This window comes from Sarcophilus harrisii, chromosome 3 (assembly GCF_902635505.1).
Source record: "Sarcophilus harrisii chromosome 3, mSarHar1.11, whole genome shotgun sequence".
Lineage (NCBI taxonomy): Eukaryota > Metazoa > Chordata > Mammalia > Dasyuromorphia > Dasyuridae > Sarcophilus > Sarcophilus harrisii.
Window position 1 is genome coordinate 278,165,722 of NC_045428.1, and position 23,042 is coordinate 278,188,763.

The 23,042-nt window shown below is 32.7% G+C and overlaps 1 protein-coding gene across 11 annotated transcripts in view; it reads right to left on the reverse strand.

Annotated features, from left to right (window-relative positions):
* ABI3BP (ABI family member 3 binding protein) overlaps positions 1-23,042 on the reverse strand; it is a 265,382-nt gene that overhangs the window by 69,796 nt on the left and 172,544 nt on the right. For 9 of the 11 annotated variants that reach the window (XM_031959587.1, XM_031959589.1, XM_031959596.1 and 6 more), the window contains 17 exons: positions 22,394-22,474; positions 21,338-21,385; positions 19,803-19,886; positions 19,220-19,270; positions 18,566-18,613; positions 17,929-17,979; positions 16,488-16,571; positions 15,465-15,524; positions 14,747-14,872; positions 13,774-13,845; positions 11,627-11,719; positions 10,745-10,804; positions 9,218-9,292; positions 8,271-8,318; positions 6,759-6,833; positions 4,630-4,692; positions 426-500 (listed from right to left, as the gene is read on the reverse strand). In XM_031959587.1, the coding sequence (XP_031815447.1) occupies positions 426-500; positions 4,630-4,692; positions 6,759-6,833; positions 8,271-8,318; positions 9,218-9,292; positions 10,745-10,804; positions 11,627-11,719; positions 13,774-13,845; positions 14,747-14,872; positions 15,465-15,524; positions 16,488-16,571; positions 17,929-17,979; positions 18,566-18,613; positions 19,220-19,270; positions 19,803-19,886; positions 21,338-21,385; positions 22,394-22,474 (1,194 nt within the window). The remainder of the gene's footprint in view (positions 1-425; positions 501-4,629; positions 4,693-6,758; positions 6,834-8,270; positions 8,319-9,217; positions 9,293-10,744; positions 10,805-11,626; positions 11,720-13,773; positions 13,846-14,746; positions 14,873-15,464; positions 15,525-16,487; positions 16,572-17,928; positions 17,980-18,565; positions 18,614-19,219; positions 19,271-19,802; positions 19,887-21,337; positions 21,386-22,393; positions 22,475-23,042) is intronic. The other 2 variants (XM_031959590.1, XM_031959593.1) reach the window with 2 other exon arrangements.

Below are 23,042 nucleotides of genomic sequence, written 5' to 3' on the forward strand. Positions count from 1 at the left end.
GGGGCTGGACCCATCCTCCCTGGCCAGGAAGCTCCCTCTATCAGTACAGGTCAGCATCTTCTGTTACTTAAAATCTTAAGAGTTGAATAGAGCATCAAATCTCTTTGCCCAAGGTCACTCTGACAGTATGTCAAAGCAAGGTCTTCCAAGTTTTTGAGTCAGCTCTCTATCCATTATGCTACACTGACTCTCATTTTCTATACTGTTAGAATAAAAGTATTTTTTAATTCTAAGAAAAAAGAAATACTATTAACTGAAGAGTTATAAATGCTATAAAATCTGTTCTAGCTGTGTGGAATATGATGTGATCTTATATAAGTACCAAAAAATTTGCAATTTATCTTCCAGCCACCAGTTACTATATTACATTTCAGTCGAGAGTGAAATTAAATGCATTTGACTTAAATACAAGATAAGGTATTTACCAGGTAGAGTTGATGATGCATGTGGTCTTGGTGATATTTTCGGTTTTGAAGTGACAGGTCGGGAAACCTTAGTAGCTGAAAAAATGAATTTTATCATGAATTGTCTTCATATCAGTGGATTATAGTCATGTTAACAACAAACATGTTATGTCCTAAACCTAAGATGGATTTTAAAAAAATATTACTGATGTGCAATTCAGATGAAAGAAAACGTAAGCCTTGGGTAAAAATTTTAGAGGTAGCATAGAGTTATTCTGGATGCTCAGGGAAAACAAAGTCTGAGAAGCTACAAAACTGAATCATTATAGAAGGATGAAGAATCAACTGGTTTTGATTCAAAATGTAGAGAAACTGATTTTCTCAAAGGCCTCAAAGAGAAGCTTTTTGTCTCTGGATAGGAACATCAACCTCCTCACATTTATCCATGTTTCCCATTGACTGGAGAGTCAACAGTTAAGAGTCACTTTTAGCAAAAGAAAAAAAAAATCAAGTTTTAGAAAACCAATAATATTAAAATTCACAATTTATGAAATTATACAATTCTTGGGACAGTAAAAAGTAAAACCATTTCTACACATTATGGCTATTACTTTGTGGGGATTCATTTGCTTTTAATGTCATTGGTCTAAGGTACAAACTTCATCCCCTAAAAGATTCTTGGAGAGCCTCCCTAGAGGCATTGGGATATTAACCCCTCCACTATGTATTGGTGTCTTCCTGACTAAGGCTGTTCTGCTATCCACTCAGCCAGGCTGCCTCTGTAATTTGGGGAATTGTTAAATCATACACTGAGGAGTGTAAAAGATGGAGAGAGAAAATTTTGCCTGTCCATCAGGTTTCAAGGTTAACGTAACATTCACTTTTCAGATGATATCATACTTTAAGAGAGACAGGATGGATTTGAGGGTAGAGAACTTGCCTTAATGTTAGGAAGATCTGAGATGCTGGGTTTAAACCAGTATAATCTGATGCATACTAGCTATATATCTCTATATGATTCAATTAATCTAACAGCATCTTAGAACTTTCTAAGTCTTTAAATCAACAACCACTTGATTGACATTGAGTCAAAGTTTACTATACTAGTATAATACTTTGAAGTGGATAAATATTTAGTCAACTCAGAGAATTTCCTTGTTATACATGCTCCAATGCACACATATACACAAATATACTTAAAATATTTGGGCTATTTAATCCAATTTTCTGATTGCTTGCTTCAGTAAAAGTCATGTTTATATGAAACTTTGATTACAGCTTTTCCAAATGCCAAAGTGACAACAGATTTATTTTCTACCTTTGGCTACTGAGCTAGTAGACAAACAGGATTACTAGTGAATGAGAAAGCTGAATGTCCTCCCCTTACCTCTCATACATCCAATAGGAAAAACTTACATAACTTGATTGAAGTTTGGCCTTGTAGCCTAATTTTTCCTGGAAATACTAGTAGACAATTGACTTCAAATTTCTTTTAGTAATTCTATTGATAAATAATTTTTATTCAAATATAATAATTTCTTATTCCACCTAGGTCCAGGATACAATAATAATTACTTTTTATATAGTGTTATCAGATTTGCAAAATACTTTACAAAATTATTTCATTTGATCCAAAAAATTATCCTATTAGTTAGGTGCAATTGAGACTGAGGCCAAATACTTGCTTAGGAAGCTGGAACTAAAAGGTGTTGGAGATGGGATTTGAACTCAAGCTTTCCTGACTTCAAACTCATGATTCTATCTCTTATTCTAAGCTATCTCTATATAAAAATAAAAGATTCTGATTATCAGGACTTGTGAAAACATAGTTTGCATTTATTTTTGTTAGATATTGTTTAGGCTGTTTATTATAGAAATATAGATGTGAATTATAGAATATATTTTCTTCATTTTAAACATAGGACATGTCTTTCCCTTCCCCCATAGAATGTATTGTCAAAGGAATACATGTTAGAGTGCCTCTTTGCAAAGTCCAGTTAAAAATATGAAAAGGAATAAATAATTCTAATACAGATAATTCTGTTTATATATACTTTATGTGTGATGGTCTAATTTCAGATAAAAATGAACTATATTCTTCTTATATATAGCATACACATGCTGATCTTTCCTAGGTTGTATCTTGCTTCCTGAATATATCTGTATAATTGAATCCATTTAAAGTGCATGATGTTATGGAAAGTCAATTCCAATCAGATCATGCTCTTCCCCTTGGAATGGAAGAAGTCTTAATTCTACTCATTATTTTTCAATAAATAGCATGGTTATATTTTTTGTTTTCATACACTGATGGAGAAAATCACTTATGGTATAGTAGCTGCAGAAAGAAAGCATGTGAATCACTTAGGGGCAAGGAATCTCTGTAAATCACTCAATGGCATTTAGCATAGCTGCCAAGCTCAAAAAGTTTTAAGGTTGCAAAGATTTTCCATAGTAGATGCTAGGGACACTGGTCATGTCAAGATTGGTAAAGTCTCAGAAAAGTTCCATCTTTACAGTCTGGCAATCACAGTGATATTTTAGAGCCAGATCCTTTAAAAAGAAAAAAAAAACGTATTCATTCCCCAGTGAAGTTGCTTAAGACTGTTTCAGAAACTGAATGATAAATAATTTATTAGAAATCTGCTAAAAAAGGATCATGTAAATCTGGAACTGAACCATTATGCTATTTAAGAGACAATATACAACAATGGAAAAAATGGCAAGGTCTTGATTTACTAGTCTAATTTTTTTTTTAGAACAGAAAAATTTAAAAGTAAAGCTTAAAAGATACTGCAAGAAAATTGATCTCAGCTGTTTCTGTGTATCTCATTTATTTTCATTTTATTAAACATGGAATTTTTCCTCAGTAGTTTTTACTTTTTCTTCTCTCATTTTCTAGTAGATAATTTATAATATTTTGATCATTTCTATTTTACTCTTTGCCTTTTATTTGCATGCCAATCTCATTCCTTCTTTGATATATTATGTTGTATCCTTTGTTTCTTTTTAATTTTCTCTCATCTCAGTTTCCTCACTTGTAAAATTAGGGATTCAGGGTTGCTGATACTCAAGTTTTCTTTCAGTTCTAATACTTTGTAATTTATTTATCTGGCCAAACAACTTTAACTATTATTTTTTATAGTACTCTCTATTTGTGATAAAATATTTCTTATTCTTTATCTTTTTCCTCATTGGTGTTTAGCTATGCTATTTTTTTCCAGTAAACTTTTAAAAAATGTAATAGAATACTTTTCAAATTAACTATGTAATTCATGAGACATTAGGAATGATTAGCCAGAAGTGTTGTCTAAGATATTACTGTCTACTGTGAGCATATAACAAAAAAAAGTTGTTTTACTAAAAAATTAATTATTCATAACATTTCTTTCAGAAGTTTCTGCACCTTATAATCAGAATGATCACATTCTATTTGTGGATCTGAGATTAAGGTATTACAGTGAAGGCACTTGCAAATGGGGATTAACCATGGAAGTTCCAAATTCATAATGCAGCAACTTCTGCTTCCTGGGCTATTATAAAGCTCAAATAAGATAATGGATATAAAGCACTTTGCAAACCTTAAAGTGCTATATAAATAGCAATTATTTTTATCTTTGTCTTTATTTTTCATCTATATTTTGTTGGTTTCCATTCTGGTAATGACTTAATTCCCTGAGCCTTCTACTATAGTCTTACTAAGCTCAAGAAATGTTTACAGAAAAATAGAAGTGTGCTGGTTTAAAATTTCTTGAGGGGGAGGGGAAAGTATGTGTACACATTTTAAAGCTTGATTTACATCATTAACAATTTCTTAAATCTTGACCTAACAAAAAACCATGGACAAAATAATTAGGTAAAGACCATAAATGATGTAAGACAGGAAATTATAAAAAAAGGAATAGGAACAGAATGGCCTTTGATCAGACAGAGATAATCCTGGTTCTTTTAAAAACTTCTACTTGACTTCAAATCTATTATCCAAAGAAACCAATAATAACTATGTAACAAATAGTGCAACAAATATATCTACTAATAGCTTTCATTTTCTTTTAAAATCAAGGCTCATTAAATTACTGAGCAAAAAAAAAATCTGCTCAAAGGAAAAAAAAAACTTAAACCAAATCCTCCCCTCCCCTCTTTTAATTCAATAGAATAGAACACACAGACACTACTCAAACCCTGCTGACCCAAACCCTGCTGAAATGTGAAATTATACATTTACCAGGCTTGACTGAAGCTGGGGTTGTTTTCATTTTGGGTGGAGCATGTGTTGTCTTTTTTGGAGCTGAAAAGAAAAAGACACAAGTTGAACCCTTTCTTGGTCAGAAATTGCTAAATTACAAGGGACCTTCACATCACTGTCCTGCAGAGGATGAAAGCTTTATGTGAGTAACAAAAATGGAAGAAAAATGAACATATTTTCATAAAATTTAAAATTAGAAGAAAATGTAACAGAAGTTACATTTTGAGTGAGTATCTATGAGTATTTAACTTGAGGGAAGTTGTTAAGGACCATGCCTTAATGAAGGGGCAGGTCAATTCTCCAAGAGCCTCCACATCTGTGAATCATAACGCTTGAAGCAGTTGCAAAGCAGCCTTCAAAGGTGTTCCTTGTGGGCAGGAATGAAATAAATTGGAGGCAAGAAGGAAGAGGAGAGAGGTCAGAGAACGAAACTGCCTCTCAGTCTCCTTGTATCATCATCATCATCATCATCATCATCATCCATCATCATCCATCATCATCATCATCCACCATCATCATCATCATCCATCATCATCCATCATCATCCATCATCCATCATCATTATCCACTCACATGAAGAGATCCATTCTACAGGTCTGAGTTAGACCTCCAGTAGCCAACGGCAGGTGGCTCCCGTATCACAACAGGAAGTCATGTTGGTGGAATTCCAGGAGAGTCAATTTTAAATTTAGTTTGCAGAAACACAAAAAAAGAGTTGGTAATAATGGTGATATCAGGATGTTCCTTACATAGCTTCCAGACTTTCAAAATAGAGACATGAGCTACTTAAATTGTGGTTATATTTAAATTCTTAAGGAGATATCAACTTGCCAAGTCATATTCCCAAAGTAAAAGCCAATAGTGCAAATGAATATAATATTGAGCATCTGCAATTTTGAATACTTATCATGGAATAAAAAGGGAAAAAAGTCTCTGAAGGAATATTATTACATTGGGTTGCCGGTTATCATCCAAGCACTACAATGTTCCAGGAAAAATTCTTTGAAAAACTAAAACAAACCTTTAATAATAAAATCTAATGTAAACATTCCATGGGAGAAGGTGGAAAATAAGCTGGTATTTCTGCTACTTAAAAAAAAAATTCTTTAATATATGTATACTGGACATCACTAGGGACAAACACTAGTAGTCACATTTATTAAGTTTTAGGAAATACATTTTTCTTTGAGACATTTTTGGGAGTGTGGGGATTGCACTTATGGACCCAATTCTACTACTGTTCAGTAGTGAAATTGACTTGACTTATTTTCTTTCCAACCTGAACTAGCTTTTCCCTCCTCAAGCAACCTGGTTGCTTCCATTCCTAGGAGCTTATAATGTGGACACACAGAGGGTTCTGGGCTTATTCAACTCAGAATTCCTGAACTCAAGCAATCCATTAGTCTCAGCTTCACTGGTAGGAGCATATACCACTATGCTTAGCCTTGTTGTTCAGTTGTCTCAGTCATTTCCCACTTTTTGTGACCATATTTGTGGTCTTCTTGGCAAAAGTACTGGAGTGGTTTGGCTTTTCCTTTGCCAGTTCATTTTATGAATGAGGAAACTAAGACAAACAGGGTCTCCTAGATAGTAGCTATTTAAGGCCATATTTGAATTCAGGAAGATGAGTCTTCTTAACTTCAGGTCTAGTATTCCGAACACTACATCAATTAGCTGCTCATTGTCAAACCATGGATTCCACAGGATTTTAGAACTTTTTCCATTATCTCCCCACCAGATTCATTAACATTTTATAGGATAAGGAAAAATACAGTTTTATCAGAATATATTATTAGCAAGAACCTGTATTTTCAAATGATCACACTTGACAATGAATACATCATATTTCCTCATTAGTAAACATTTCTATAGTCAATGAAAAATTCTTCAAAATCTCTTCTTAATTCATCTTCACAGTATATTTGTGATGGATTAGTAGCTAAATTACATGCATGGAAAGAAGAGATATTTACATAGTGGATAGAGATGCAGGTACAGAAAATGAGATCCCCTATTGTTAACCCTGTGTGGGTCATAGAATTTTTCCATCCCTATGGATTGCCTCAAAGACTCATCTCACATGCTGAAATACAACATAATATATTTACCAGTTTTTGTCTGTGGTGCATCTGGCTTGGGCAGTGCTAAAGTTTTGGAAGGCACAGGTGTTGTCTCTATGGAAGCTGCAAAAAAGTACCCTATGTTATTGGAGGGCAAAACATTACAAAGAATGAATAGTGATGGGTTTGTGGAATGACAAGTGATTTCTCACAAAGCATATTCTTGAATAAGGTAGCATCTTAATTCTTCTCAAACAGCACCCAAATAAACTAAGACCATTTGGGCAATTTACTTAGACTCTTGGGGTCTTAATTTCCTAATCTATAACACTCTGGCTTCTAAAGCCCTTCCAACCTGGTATTTTTGGCCTTTCTAGAAGTTTTTATCCTTTATACGGTTCCACATACTATAGGATCCAATAACTCTGTATTATTGCTCTCTAATCTTTGTTTTCCTTGCCCAAGACACTGTCTCCCAGCTCTGTGCAGTTTCACTTTTTTGCTTCCAGGCTTCCTTTAAATCTTAACTAAAAATCTCACTTTCTGCTAGAAATTCCCAAATTCCTCTTCATCCTACTTCCATTCCCCTGTTGATTATTTCCTATTTATCCTGTACATAGCTTGTTCGTAGATATCTGCATGTTGTCTCCCCCATTCGATTTCAAGCAGCTAGGAAGGAGGTGACTGTCCTTTATCTTTTTGTATCTGTAGTGCTTAGCATTGTGCCTGGCACATGGTAAATGCTTAATGTTTGCTGACTTGTGAAATTATAACCAGATGATTTTAAGACATCTTCCAGATCTAAATTTATAATGCACACACTTAAAGATTATATTCAAAGTGAAGACCTTTTTTTTTTTTTTTAGGGGGGAGAGGGTGAGACAATTGGAGTTAAATGACTTGTCCAGCATCATATAGCTAGTAAGTATTAAGTGTCTGAGGTCGAATTTGAACTCAGTCCTCTTGACTTCAGGGTCAGTACTCTAACTGCTTGCCATCTAGCTGCCCCAGGAAGTGAACACTTTTGTGAGCCATGTTTTCTATCCTCCCTACCCCATCCCCATCACATGAAACATTTTATTTCTTAAAACAATGATAAATAGAAAAAGAAATAATGGTTAAGCAAACACAATTTAGGATGAGGTAGTCATGCATATGACTGAGAAGCATAACCACTTGTGCAGTTAAGGAAGAAAAAAATGAAACAAATCAACCGGTTTGAATGCAAAGAATTGTACAACATGAGAAAGAGTAACCAAATCCCTCAAAAAGGGATGGGAGCTCCAGAGCAGCACTGGTATTTAAAGCCATGTTTTAGGTTAGACAGTTGCACTACTTTAAGGCAAAACCATGGCTTTATTAAGACTTTGAAGGGAGAGGAAGTTGTTAATGATGATGTGATGAATATGAAACCTAGAAAGAAAATGAAGTTTTGGAAAAAAGGGTGATGTCACAAGATAGATTTGCAATGAGAAAGAACCTGAAATGGCAATGGTGATGATGAGAAAGAAAGGCATGGGGAAAGTACATAGGAGTTACCCACTGAAGATACCTCATTACCTATTGTTTCCATGGGTGGCTCAGATACATAGGTAATAGATTCCAGGACTGTATGAAAAACAAAGAATAGCAATTAAAAAAGATACAGTGATGGCACCAGCTGACAAGAATCACACCTTTAAAGAATAAAAACTTTTATTCCCTCCCCCAAAATCACTAATAGTTTTATCAACTGGAAAACTTTTATATTAGATATTTATTTTATTTTATAAACTAAAAACAGAAAAAAAGAAGAAAAATCCACTCTAAATAACTGATATTTGAACAAATATGTGATTTTCTTCACTGTCCTTTTCCTCAAAGAGCTCACCATCTGATCTTGTAGGGAAGAATAATTTTTCAATATAGTTGGATTTTGAAAATAGTGTTTGATATTTACTCAAAATTTGAAGGGGGGAAATAATACATCTGTTTCTTATTTATACCAACAACTATGATTATTTTGAATTCACGTTAGCTTGCATGCAATCTATCCCTCCAATGCTTTGGAAATAAGAAAAAAACACAAAGATTTGCTATTTGAAATTCAAGTTATGAATAAACATCATTACTATAAACATATAGATCCAACTATATTGGAAGATAACTGTTTTTAGCTCCTGTAGTAAGCTACAAATTCCTTCAAAAGCATGTTTCACATTTCATACATATCTGTATCCTCAAGAGTAGTGTTGTCTATGTGTAATTGAGAAAAAAAAGAAAAAAAAAAGAGTACTGGTGTCAAATTAAAAAAGAAACGGGGGTAACAACTCAATATATATTTAGTTTTATAATGCAATGTTATCTAAAATATAATGTTTTATTGTATTTTTATTTATTTTATTAAATACTTCCCAATTGCATTCCAATTTAGTTCACCAAATGTTTGACACCTCTGCCCAAGAGCATCTCACATATAATAAGTGCTCAATAAATATTTATTGAACAAATGAAAATAATTCATTTACCAGCTTTGGTTTGTTGCTCATCAGGACTCTGTGATGTTTTGGGTATAGGATGTACATAATGTGGTCCTTTTGGAGCTAAGAGGAAAAAAAGTGTTGTGTTACTCTAGTGTTAGTCATGAGAGTCCGATAGGAGAAGGGTACCAAATGTATCCTCATCATGGCCGCCATGTTTTTAGGATAAAACTGTCACTAATTAGACATTAAAGACAAAGGTACCTATAAGGACAATAACTATTAATGTAATATATGAAGAATACAAGTTAGATGTGCAAAAGAATGTGTAGGAAACCGTGGTGCTGTAGATGACTGCTGTGAAGGACAAAGACACATGGAAGTAAGCAAGTGATAGAGCAATTTCAAACTTGTATTCACAGGATCATACATATAGAATTAGAAGAAACCTCTGAGGCCATCTAATCCAATCCCTTCATTTTATAGAGTAGCAATTTAAAAAAATTTTAATCCCTGGACCTCTTGACACTCAAAAATGAATGAAGAACTCCATTCCTTGCCAAAGAACTTCTATTTATGGGATTATATCTACTGATGTTTACCATATTCAAAATGAAAATGTCTTCATATCATTATGAAGGTAGTTTTAATCTTGCAGATCCCTCAAAAGGACCTTAGGGATCCACAGGGGTCCTTAAATCTCACTTTGAAAATCACTGTTGTTGCAAAAATCAGGAGCTATGGATATTAAGTAACTTGTTCAAGATCACACAAGGAGTAAGCATTAGAGATAAGATATGAACCTCTGCCTCTGCTTCCAGATTCAGCTCTCTTTTCCTCTGTACAAGTTAAGGACAGCATCCTTAACTTATGTAGAGTTTTTTATTTATAATTTCAAGTAGGAGCACATAAAGTAAGGTTAGATTTTATTGAAGAAAAAAATTGGTAAATATTTTTGGTGCTTAATGCTTAAGCAATATCTTATGAGTATTTATGCCATGTATCTGTTATTTTCCCAGGTTGGGAAATTCCTGACACCATCATAGATTGCACCAACATACATACAACTGAATAAAAGAATACATGCACCTTCTGAGGCATAAAAATGTTAAGTGCCCAGAATCACACAGCAAGTAAATGCCAAGGGCAGGATTCAACTCTGATTTCAAGCCCAGTTCTATAGATACACCCCTAGATGGGATTCTTTTTACCTATGAATGATAGTTGAGAGAACAAAAAATAATAGTATTTCTACAATGTTAATTCAAATTTTAAGTAAATTCAATGACAATCAAATGCAATTTTAAGAATCTAATTATATTTGAAGACATAGTATTGAAATTACTTTAAGTGCTGAACATAAAGTGAAGGTGAAGTAAGCTATACAAAGGAGTGATTCCCATAGTAACAGAGAAAATGCTATCAAGGTTACACAAGTTATAACTAAAGATTTATTGGACCAGCAGATGTATAATGTGAAAGGCAAGATACCATATAGATGAAAAAGTCACAAAGCACAGGGACTTGAAGCAATGAGATGGAAAAGCAGAAACTTATATGATCTCCCCTCATTACCTATAGTTGCCTTTGGTGAAGTAGTGCTAAATGCAACGGATTCCAGTTCTATTTTAGAAACTAGTAAAAAAAACAGCACAAAATAATAATCAGAAGTGAAAAGAAACATCATCACTGTAAATCAGGGCATTTTTAGCTTTTTGTATGTGTTATGGAACTTTTAAATCTGATAAAGTTTATGGAACCTCTTCTCAGGATGTTTTTCAATGCACAAAAGAAAATTCACAAGATTACAAAGGAAGCCAATATAATAGACTAGCATTATTAATTTAAAAAAATAACAGAGCCCAGACTAATAATTATAAAGAAAGTACACCAATTCATTGTAGAAAAAAGACCAAGAATTCTTTGGTGGAAGAAAATGGAAACTTTTGAACTTTTGATTTAATAGCTAATCATCTCAGTTTTATATGATTAGTAACCTTTTATTCTCTGGCTCTAGATATGTTGTTTGTTAATCACTTAACTGGACCATAGATACTTCAAGGAAAAAGAGATGTTAAACTTTGACACATAATGAACATCTCTCAGTTGCTTTGAAATTCTCCATCAACATCATTCTATCCATTCTACTTGGGTCAATATGCCTCTGGAAAACAGAAACATTGCTAGTTGCACAGACTAATTCCCACAGACTAAAAGAGAGAAACTGCAACCACTTGTAAAGTGGGCTGCAGCAGCATCACCATCAGAGACCCTTCAGAGTAGCTATCATAAATTTTACAACCTAAGAGCTTTACAGCCTTCAATTGACTGTTTTCAAAACAATTATCCCACCTTAAGACCAGACTTACTAAGGGAAGCATTTACTTATAAATGCAGGAACACACACACACACACACACGCACACACACTTACACACACACACATACACACATTTACCAGGTTTGGTTTGAGGTACAGGTAGACTTGGAGTTGTTTTAAGCTTGGAATGTGAAGGTGACTTTGTTCGATTTTGTTTAATTGGTTTGTGAGCTAAGGGAAGAAAAAAATGTCATTACAAGTCTAGCATTCTATCTGTTCATTATAGTGTGTTGCAGGATTTCACACAACATGGTAGATATCTTCCTTTGTGTCTTTACTATTTTGTGGATACCATACAACTAGACCACCTCCTTTTTTTTTTTTTTTTTTTTTTCTGAGGCAATTGGGTGACTTGCCCAGGGTCCTCCTCCTTTTTTAATAATAAAATTCCTAGATGATATATTTTATGCCACTTCTTGTGAACAATTCATTGGAAATAATTCAGTCCATACCACTCACTATAAATGTTTCCTTCAGGTCTCTTGAAACATTAATTCTTTGGAAAACATGAGGTTCCATTATTTCTAGCCAGACAGCATCATTAAGAAATATTACTGTTAAAAAGATGGGCTTGGGAAGCAACAGCTTGGGATCACAAAATGCATTGTTTTTCAAATGAAATCCAATCTGTTCTCTTCTGGGACCAGTGTATGGCCCTCATGTTATGAATAAACCAAGATCAAGATATTTATGGACTAATACTGTCCTATCCAATAGTATGTCATGATCTGGACAAGATTTATTTATCATCTATTTGATTTTCCTTGTGTGAATAAACAATTAATCTCATTTTGAGTGTCCATGAATCTCACAGAAGAAAGCCACAGTAATCTGAGACTTGATAGAATCATGTGGAAAACCTCCTTTTTAAAATAGGGAATCCCTTTTCTATTTTATTTCTTCACAGAATATTCTCGGAGATGATGGCAAACACGTTTTGCAAGAATATGTCTCTTTGTTCTATGCTGTGGTCAATATTGATAAGAATATTATTGAATAATTACTTTTATGCTCCTATCAGGAATTCTTAGCAAATGCCTGGCAGGCATTTTGTTGAAAGAAAGCCTTGAAGTCAACTATCCTGAAACATGTGTGGTTTTTAAAAATAAAAATGATAATCAACAAACAATAACCACAGCAGGATTTTGTATTTATATCTTTCAATCAATTGTGTGGCAATGATGTTGTGTTGTGCTATGATAGAGAATGGTTTGTAAAAGTCTATTTGTTTTCAAGGATTTTTTTTCAATCAAGAGTTTCTTTGTTATGTGCATAGACCATTACATTTTTTTTTTTTTTTGGTCAAAATAAGGAAGTAAGGATATGTGTTGGTAGTGAAGAAATATCTTTTAAGTCATTCTTCTTTCATATTAATATTATCCTTAATGTCATTTGTTTGAAAATTTCTCCACTTTGAGATAACTTGTAAAATTACTACGGGAATACTTTTAAAATTGCATAGTCTGTAGCATGTAGCATGTAGCATATTTGGTGGTTCCATAGTCACTGATAAGAATAAGACAGTATTAAAAAATGGACAAATCTGTTCCTTTTCACTTATTTTCAATTGTTGAACTTATTTGGTTGCTTTTGAAAATCAAATTAATAAGCTAAACTTATTAGAAATTGGTTATATCAAACATCTTAAATTTGAGTATTTTCTAATATAAAGAAGTTCTAATTTGTGAGTTGAAATTTGCAACAGCATAGTTACAAAAGATTTTTCTCATGTTATAACTCTCATTGAATTATGTTCCCAATCCTTTCTCAATAAAGGAATCATGAACTCAGGTGAATCATTCAACATAATAATAGATTTTTTAATAATAATAAAATATAGTTAATGAAAAATAAGTCAAAGAGAAAAGAAAAGTCAAATTTACTTGAAGAGTTTTGCATAAAAATACTTCTCATCATTCTCTAAAATAGCACATATGACTGTCCATCTCTCTAAAAGTAAGAACCATTATTTCTATATATGTTTATACATGTTTGTGGGCTTCACATTATGAGTGGGATTCATATAATAGATTATGAAATTCAATAAAATACATTAATATGAAAGTGCAGTCCAGAAAACTTTACACTAGAAAGCTTAAAAATAGCCATTAAGCATACAATTCTTTTTCATTTTTATACTTGTGAACTTTTTTAAGCTTCAAAAACACTTTATAAGTAAATTTATTTAGAGAGCCCTATTCTTGAAGATAAAAAGATCAATTTACCAGGTGTAATCGGTGGTTTTTCTAGGTATGGTGATGTTGTTTGGAAAAGATTAGTTTGCACTTCTGTGGGAGCTGCAAGAAAACATCTGTGTTGTTAAAATGATCACGAGTGTAATAATCTATCAATAAATGGGCATAATAACCATAAATGCACATTATATGAATAGCCAAAGTAACTCTTGTCAAGTTTGCTAAGAAATATTCATGGAAATACACTGTCTTAAGATAACATGATGTCAGATTCTCAGCAGGGTAGCTTATAGAATGCTTCTATGTTCTGAGCAGGAAAAGATCATGTTAAGAACTAATGCCGAATTCTGAAGGCAGAACCAAGAGAAAAACATAAGCAAGAATGAAAAGAAAACACCACTAAAAGTCAGTAGAATTAAAATCAATGCAATGATTAATCTTGAAAGTCCAGAGGTATGATGATGAAATATGCCCCACACAGCTTTTCATTTTTTGAAAAATAATGACCAATAATAAAGAAAATGCTTTTTAGATTTAATCTTTTGGCCATGTACTTTTTTTTTTCCTGAGGCAATTGGGTGGCCATATACTTTTGATATCTTGTTATGGACAATTTTTTAAAACACACAAAGAGAAGTATATCAATTGATTTTAAGAGAGTTGAATGAAACACACAGCCACAGAAAATGATTTTTATAAACAGCAAAACAATGTAACTCTAAATACAAGTAGGGGAGAAAGCATGGACAATTCAGCTAAGATGCAAGACCCCATCAAACTCAATGCAGATTGGTCTGATTTAACCTTGTGGTTTGGGATTGACTGGGACTCTATTTTTCAGCTGAAGCAGCTGTCAACCATGTTGTATGTCAGTTCTCCTAAATTCTCCTAAAGAGTACTGTATTAGTGAGAAAAAAACTCATATATTCCTCATCAGCTCTTTGCTATTGGCCTTAAAGTCTACTGTTACTCATTCTGCTCCAATACCAAATAACACATTTACCAGGTTTGGTTTGAGGTACTTCAGTACTTGGTGTAGTAGTTTGGGGTAGGCGTGGGCGAGGGTGAGGGCGTGGATGTGGGCCAGGGCCTGGGCGTGGGCGCCGTGTCTTTGTAGGTACTTTGGGTGCTAGAGGAAGAAAATGCTTAGTTACTTAAGTTATTATGGCTCTAGAAACTGTGGATAGGATTACATATATGCCTGTATTTCCTAATGCTCATTAAGCAACATAAAATTCATGCAATTCTTTTCAAAATTGAGAGTGAGAAGCCTAAAAGGCCTTCAAGGAATCTCATGGGAGTAAAATGAAAACAAAAAAAAGCTTTTTCGTTTATATATGTTAATAAGACAGTTATACTCCTAATTTTGTCTGAAATTCACCCTCGGAAGAGAATATTATATAAATAAAAGCAAGAGACAGAAAAAAGACATTGATTAATTTTAAGCAGAGGGATGGGTTAGATAAATTTCCTGAAAATACACATTATCTCAGCTCTGTTAAAAACAACACTAGTGGTAGCAGTTGACTTATCTTAAGAGACTTCAATACCCTTAAGATGAGTAACATAACTAAATGGTAACATACACAATGGCAAGGGAGTTTCTTAAAATTAGCCAGCCTATGAGGATGATGATGATGATGATGATGATGGATATGAGTCTGACAACAAATGAGTAGGAAAAGCACATGTAATTTTATTCACTGAAAGTCAGCGGTTACCTAATGTTGCTGCTGGAGTCACAGTTCTAAGGGTGGCAGGTTCTAAAGCTGTAGTAAGAACTGATATAAATAGATAAGTTAATTTTTAAAAGATGAAATAGACACATATAAAAATATATGAAAGGCTAGACATTCCACTTGAATATCAATCTTAGTAGAGTATAATAATGATCCTTAAAGTATTAAAGAGTTGTATATTTATATTTCTAAGCTGAGTAAAAGCAGACATCTGGTCTCTGAAGATATGAATAAACTATGGCTAGATACCAATTCATCTCATAAAAGAACCACATCCCTTGAATTGTTCTAAATATTCCTATAAGGTCAGATAGAACTTTCCCCAGATTTCTAGTGATCTGATGCCAGCTGACATGGAAAACTTCTTTGGAAAAATCCTTTTGATTTCTACCTATTAAATACTTCGGGAGAGAAAAGTGATAAATAAGGAAAGATTGGTATTTTAATTTCTGAAGGATTTTATTCCATTAATTTTTTTGCTTGTGGGTATAGGGTGTTCTTTCTGTTCATTAACTACTGAAGTGATCATTGAACATATCAAGGATGGAGGCAAATGTATGCTTTTCTTTCATAAATAACTTAGTACTTTCTTGTTCACCCTTTTACTTCACATAGCTAATTAGACAATTGTAAAGGGCTTTATGAAATATCAATAAAATGGCAATTGAAGATGAGATGAAAAGAAAAGAAAAAGTTTTTGTTCACCAATTATGAATACAATGCCCCAATTTTGTGAGGAAGAAAGGAAGAAAAGAAAAGGTAAGGAGGTTGGGCAAAGACCAAGAGATTGAAGTACAAGTACATTTGCTATTTCTCAGAAATGTTATAATGTTTACAAAATATCCAGCTATTATAATCATTTGCCCCCATTTGTAGGAAGTTCAGAAAACACATCAAGTGTTTAGAAATCTGGATTGATTACAATCCAGACATACCGATTACTGATGCCAGCTATCTAAAACAAAAGATTCGATTTTGCTCAAAATACTAAAGAAGACTTTTTACCAGATTTGGTTTGTGATTTCTCTGGTTTCACTGTAGTTTTAGGTCTAGGACGCTTTCGATGAGAAGGCTTTGTTTTTATTTTAGCTGAAGAAAGAAAATAGTTGGATTATTTCACTAGTCAAAGTTAAGAATGCTAAGATGATACAAAGAGCTCCACTATATAGGAATATTGATCATAGCTTTTAGAAAAATATGATTGAAAGGATCATATCCTTTTATTTAAGGTTTAATTTACTTATTCCAGTTTTGTTTAAAGAATTATTCATATCTTCTTGATAAGGAGAAAGAAAGAAGAAAAGGAGCTTTTTTTTTTTTAACATTGCTATATCTTTTTGATATTTGGTAGAAAACTTTTCTGAGGGGAGGAGAGGAAGAGAGCTTTTTTGATTTTTCTATTTGATTTGAATAAAATCAGGATGGTAATAGAAGAACGAAATGGGAATTTTAGCTTAATTGAGATTTCAGATTTAGCTAAATTTTAATCATCTTCTCAAGAGTGAAAAGCTACAATGTTTAATTGTTTTTTTTTTGTGTGTTTTTTTTGCATAAGCCCTAATTATTAAGTTGACAATCAGAGAAAGAAACTTGACCAAGAACCAGGAAAATATGTGCAGGGGATAGTTGGAAAATAAAGTTAAAGGGAATATACCACCCAGCTAGTCTTTAGAAAGTTTCTGATTAATTTTCCATTTGAATAATAATAAGACATAACACAAAAGAATTTGTTTTCAAGCCACTTTTTGGAAGTATAAAATTGAACTCAACAGTGAAAGCAAAGTACATAAAATATCTGAATAGAGGCAACTAGGGCACAGAAGCACAGAAATAAAACACTCAGTCTGGAGATTTGTTCAAATCCAGCTTCATGTACTTATTAATTGTATAACCGTGTGCAAATCACTTAAGCTCAGTTTGCCTCAGTTTCCTCCTTTGTACAATGGAGATGATAGCCTCTATTTCCCAATGTTGTTGGAGGATCAAAGTACTTAATACTCTATTTAAATGCTAACTAATATTATTGGAAGGAATTGTTTTATTCAATTTAAAAAAACCACAAAGCATCATGGCTTTGAAAAAGAGGCCAATTGGCTAGCTTCATTTGGAACTCAGTTTTAGGAAGCATTTTTTTTTTTTTTTTTTTTTTTTTTGCTTCAGACAGATATACTTTTTATGACTTCATCTGATGGCTAATTTTAACTATGTACTAGAGAATGAAGATGGGCTCTATGTGTGATTGCAGCAGGCTCTTTTAAAATGGCAAGTATATTGTCTTCCTTTTCAATAGTAATTTTAAAATGCCTCTCAAAGAAGATAAAAGTTTTATAGATAGAAAAGTGATTCATGGCAATCTCCCAGATAAAAAGGCCTCCTATCAGGGACACAGAAATAAGTAGAAGAAGCATACAAAACCAACTGGTAAGGAGTTCCAATGTACAATTACCTAATGTTGTTGTTGGAGAATGAGTTATTATAACTGTCCCTGGTCCTGGGGCTGCAATAGAAACAAGTAGTTTTTATAAAGTGCAGAAGTCCAATTTTTCATTGAATTACTTTTACTTTATATTTGAGCTCTCAGTGGAGATCATTGGAGGGCTCTTGAATAAACTCTCAATTCAGTGGCAAAGTGAAGGTAATTCATCAAAATTACTTTCTAGTTTTTGATAAACCATTTCCAAGATAGTTCCCATTAATCACAGGAATGCAGCCAATCAACCAAAATGTCCAAAAAAGAAGGAAAATGAAGATGCTAAGATGAAAAGAATTCATGGCATGATCAACACAAATGATGCATGATTTTTCTAAGCTACTTTCCACACATAAGCCCCAACTCTGAGTTATTCAAGCAGATAATGATGATTTAAAAAAAAAAGGTATATGCTATAGCAGGATGACAGAAACTTTTAGTCATATCATGGAGCTTCCCTGACTAGTCTTCTTTTAATTGTTAGTTATCATTACCAATAAATAGTTCTAAGAATGATGCAAAGCCAACATGGGATGGGGGTAAACCCCACCTATGACCCATGACTGCAGAGGTGAAAAAGAAAAGCTGTGATAGACATTCATTCATGTTTTACCTATTGTTGTTACCATGGTATCAGTTTTGAATGTTGACGATTCCATGACTTTCCCCAGAAACAAGAAAAACACAAAAGAAAACACTCAGATGAATATCGTAAAACACCGGAAAACTTCCCCATGCCTAAAATCTTTCTTAGTATGCTTAAAGAGCATCTAAATTATGCTCAATGTAAAATAGGTCAAGTGATTCTTTTTATCTAAACCTGAGAAGCTAAGTTAAAAAATGGATTTCAATTTAGAGTGCAAGAACATGCTTTTCTTTTCAAATATGTTCATTTGATCTAACTGTTCCAAAAATCAACACCTACTTTAGCTTAAAAAATATGAAACAAACATTTGTGATACATTTTTGTCAAATTAGATAACATTTTCAGGTGCAGCTTGCTTTTTGAATAATCTTTGGTACTGGGAAGTTTCATCTCTCACTTAAAACCAAAAGATTCTTTCTCAGTTGGTTTCCCTTCATTAATATACTTCTGAGTTATAAAAAGAACTCAGGAAAAAGCATCTACTTGTTTGTGTGTGTGTGTGTGTGTGTGTGTGTGTGTGTGTACACACGGGAACACACTGAACTATTTGAAATTTAAGATCAAAGGGAAATGGACCATATTTCAGGTGATGAGAGGTAAGGAGTTCCAATGTACAATTACCTAATGTTGTTGTTGGAGAATGAGTTATTATAACTGTCCCTGGTCCTGGGGCTGCAATAGAAACAAGTAGTTTTTATGAAGTACAGAAGTCCAATTATACCAAATATACAACTTACTAATTTGTGGAATCTTCTTCATGATAGTAGAAAAATTGATGATTAGATCAAAGGGACAAAAGAGTGAACATCCTTCCTATGCTATTTGTCTTATCATCTTCCCTATGACTCTTAATCTTTACTATGGAATATATGGAAATAGAGAAGGAGATGCCATTTTCTGGAACCTGGTCCTTATTGAATTTTTAAAATAGGACTAGTGATTTCATTACTATAGCGAACTCCTGATGAGGACTCTCCCTCTACCCATGTGGACTAGCAATTTCTCTGCAACTTACAGTTTGAGTTGCATTGGACATAGAGAATTCAAGTGACTTATTGAGGACCACAAAGACACTACATGTTAGAGGCAGGATTTGAATTCAGGATTATTTATCCCCTACTTCTCTAATGACATCCCCTAATTTGTAACCTACAAGTTATAATTCATATTATGAACTCTGCTGAATAATAAAGAATACATTTACCAGTTTTGATCTCTGGCACATCTGGACTTAGTGTCCTTTTAAGTTGGGGATCAGTATGTGGTGATGATTGGTCCAACTGTGAAGCTAAAGAAAGAAGGCACCTAGGTTATTACTGTGATCAAGGACGAGAATAGCAAATTGTTATTTAACCATTGCAGGTGCATTTATCTTAGCTTCCTACCTAATTAAAAGCTCCTAGAGGTTATGATTAATGTCATATGTTTCTTTGCATGGTCCTACGATGAATATTAACAACACAGTATGCATTTAATAAATATCTTTGAATGTTGCTAAGGTTGAATGCAAAATTTCATTAAAATTAAGAGTTATTTTTGGATGTATAAGAAATTTTGAAAAGTTATTATTTTAAACTGAAACATTTGATAGTTTCTCCAAATAGGATTTATATTAGATATTTTAAGTTCTAAGGTCAAGTATACATTAAAAGATTCTAAAGTAATAATGCTATATCAATAATAATCTGTTCATTTCTAGGTGATAATTTTTCAAATATAAAACATAATCCTTTTAGGGAAAAAAGCCTGAAGATCTGTAAATTATTTTTAGAGCATATAAAATAAGAAACTGCCACCTTATGAAGTTATATAAAACCATTATATGCTCCACAATCATGTAATTTTTTGTGGAAATTAACAACAGGACCAAAGTGATTTTTAATTCAATTTATGCTATCTTTTCTTCCTTAAAAACTAAAAAATAAACCTAAGATAATTAAAATACAATTCTGGCATCAAAAGCCTTTCTACTATTTATATAATAAGTAACTTTGTACTTATTGTGAAAGGCACAGAGATTGAGGTCTGGAGCCTGAAAAATCTATTGAAAACATTTTTTTGGATAAAATTTACTGTGAAAGAGATGAATGTCAAAGAAAACTCTGTGACAAAAAAAGATTCATTGCTTATTTCTGATGAAAAATTTCAAAAGAAAAAGTCTCATCAGTGACTCAAACTCAGTCTTGGGAGAAATTATATTAACAGATGCACAGACACATTTGGAAAGCAGAAGAGAATAAAAAGAGAAGCAGGAAACAATGGAGAGATATATATAAGGGTGTCTCCAGCCTCGGAAATACTGGGTACATACTTGGGAGCCTTACTCAGCATTTCTATTTGCAGATTTAATATGAAATCTTCAAATAAATATACTTATCACTCTACTCATCCATTGATAATAAATACATATATGTATATATAAATAATTTATGTGCATTGATACATAAATCCTATACCTAAATATCTTGCTACTCTTTACATCCTAATACTACAAACTGAAAATTACCAAAAAACATGCATACAACTGAAGAAAATACATGTGTGAACTACATATAAGATGATACCAGGATGCATAACTTGTTGAAGTGCCTTTAGTAAGGGGTAGGAAATATGTGATTTTGGGAGATAAATGAATAATGGAAGGAGGGGGGAGGGAAGAGAATCTAGGATCTTAATAACAAAAAGCAAAAGGAACAGTTAAAAGAATCATCAACTAAAGGGACACAAATCTATTATTACCCAGAGTTGTCATTGATGCCTCTGTCCTATGTGTAACAGGTTCATATGCTGCATTATAAACAGAAATATGAAAATAAACTAACATGCATAATTAAAATCAGAAAGACATACTTTAATTGGGTTTTTAAATAGTAATAGCTTACATTGTAATACCCTTCTTGGTTTAAATGAACTTGGTGACCTTATTTCATTTAAACCATCTGGTACTTAAAGTAAACTGAAGGTTTATTTATTTTTAAATAAATTTATTCTAAATTGAAATTTTATGTTAAATTAAAATTAAATTAGAATTTAATCTAAATTTTCTAGGTAATGAACTGAAAACTAGTTTTTATAGGACCTCAAGAATTTCCTTGAAAAACCATTTTTAATAGATCTATTATTACAAGACTCCACTCAGAGTAAATTGGAATCTTATTCATCCTTTCCTAAATAAAAATTCTTTCAAATTCTGTTGAACTTAAGTCTGATATGTAAATAGCAATTACTACTAAAACGATTTATTTAGACTATCAGAAAGAATTTCCATCACTTTTAAGAAAGGTAAAAACATGTCTATTTAGTCTTTTCTCCCTCCCCCTGCTATGCCTACAAACACATAAAATCAGCTCATGGTGGACATTAAATGTCAAGTAGTAATAAACATTAATAATCACTTTCAGAAAGGGATCTGAAAAAATGTGAAGTCCAGATTCAATAAAAAAAAAAAATCCAAAGAGATTCCTTTATAGGAATTCACATTGTGAAAAGCTGTGCATACTTAGGACAATCTGACAATTCTCTCCCCCTCTCCCCAAAGACTGTGCTTTCTAAGGAACCACAATAGAAAATAGGCATTCCAGAGATGTTTTAAAAAGTTACTTAACATTCCCCCACCCCCATATTTGATCATTTAACATTTGTAAATCAATATAGGGACTTTAAGAAGATATTGAACAAAATCATAGCAACTAGGTGATGGCATACAGCTATTATTCAAATAAAAAACACCTTGGCTTTTTCAATGGTTTCCAGGGATCAATAATTCTTGAAGAAAAGATTGGAAATGAAGTTTACCAGATATGGTCTGTATTGTAGATGTACGTGGTGTGGTTTTAACCTTACGACTTCTAGTTTTGGACCTGGGAGATTTGGAAGCTGAAGGAAAAACAGTGCTGAAGTTAGTGTGATAATAACGGGTTGGAATTTAAGATTAAATTTATTTATAGTTCTCCTTTCTATTTCTAGATTAAAGCATGAAAAGAAGTTAACAAGATCTGACCTCTAACATATCTGAAGTAGGTATGGCCTTTGTTTATTTTGATGGTTTTGACACTAAAACAAGAAAAAATTCTTGGATATAACTGAGAAAATTAAAATTAAAGCTACATTAAAATACTCCTTCATAGCAGTCAAATAGCAGAGCAAAAATATTCTACAAGTCCAATTAATATATTGATTTAAATACACAAAAGAGGGGGCTCAACTAATTTTTGACCCAGTAATACAATTTTAATGAAGTATTTTCATTTTCATCTTTTTCCTGAAGGCAAATCTTTTAAGAATATTTTTTTAAAACTTGGATCCAGAAACAAAGAAGGACATGGAATGATTTTTTATACATAAAAAGAATATCAAAGTATGCAAATTCAAGTTTTTTTACTTGTTTTTTTAAAAAATATAATCATAAAAACCCCTAGAAAATGGGCATGAAAAATTCACCAAT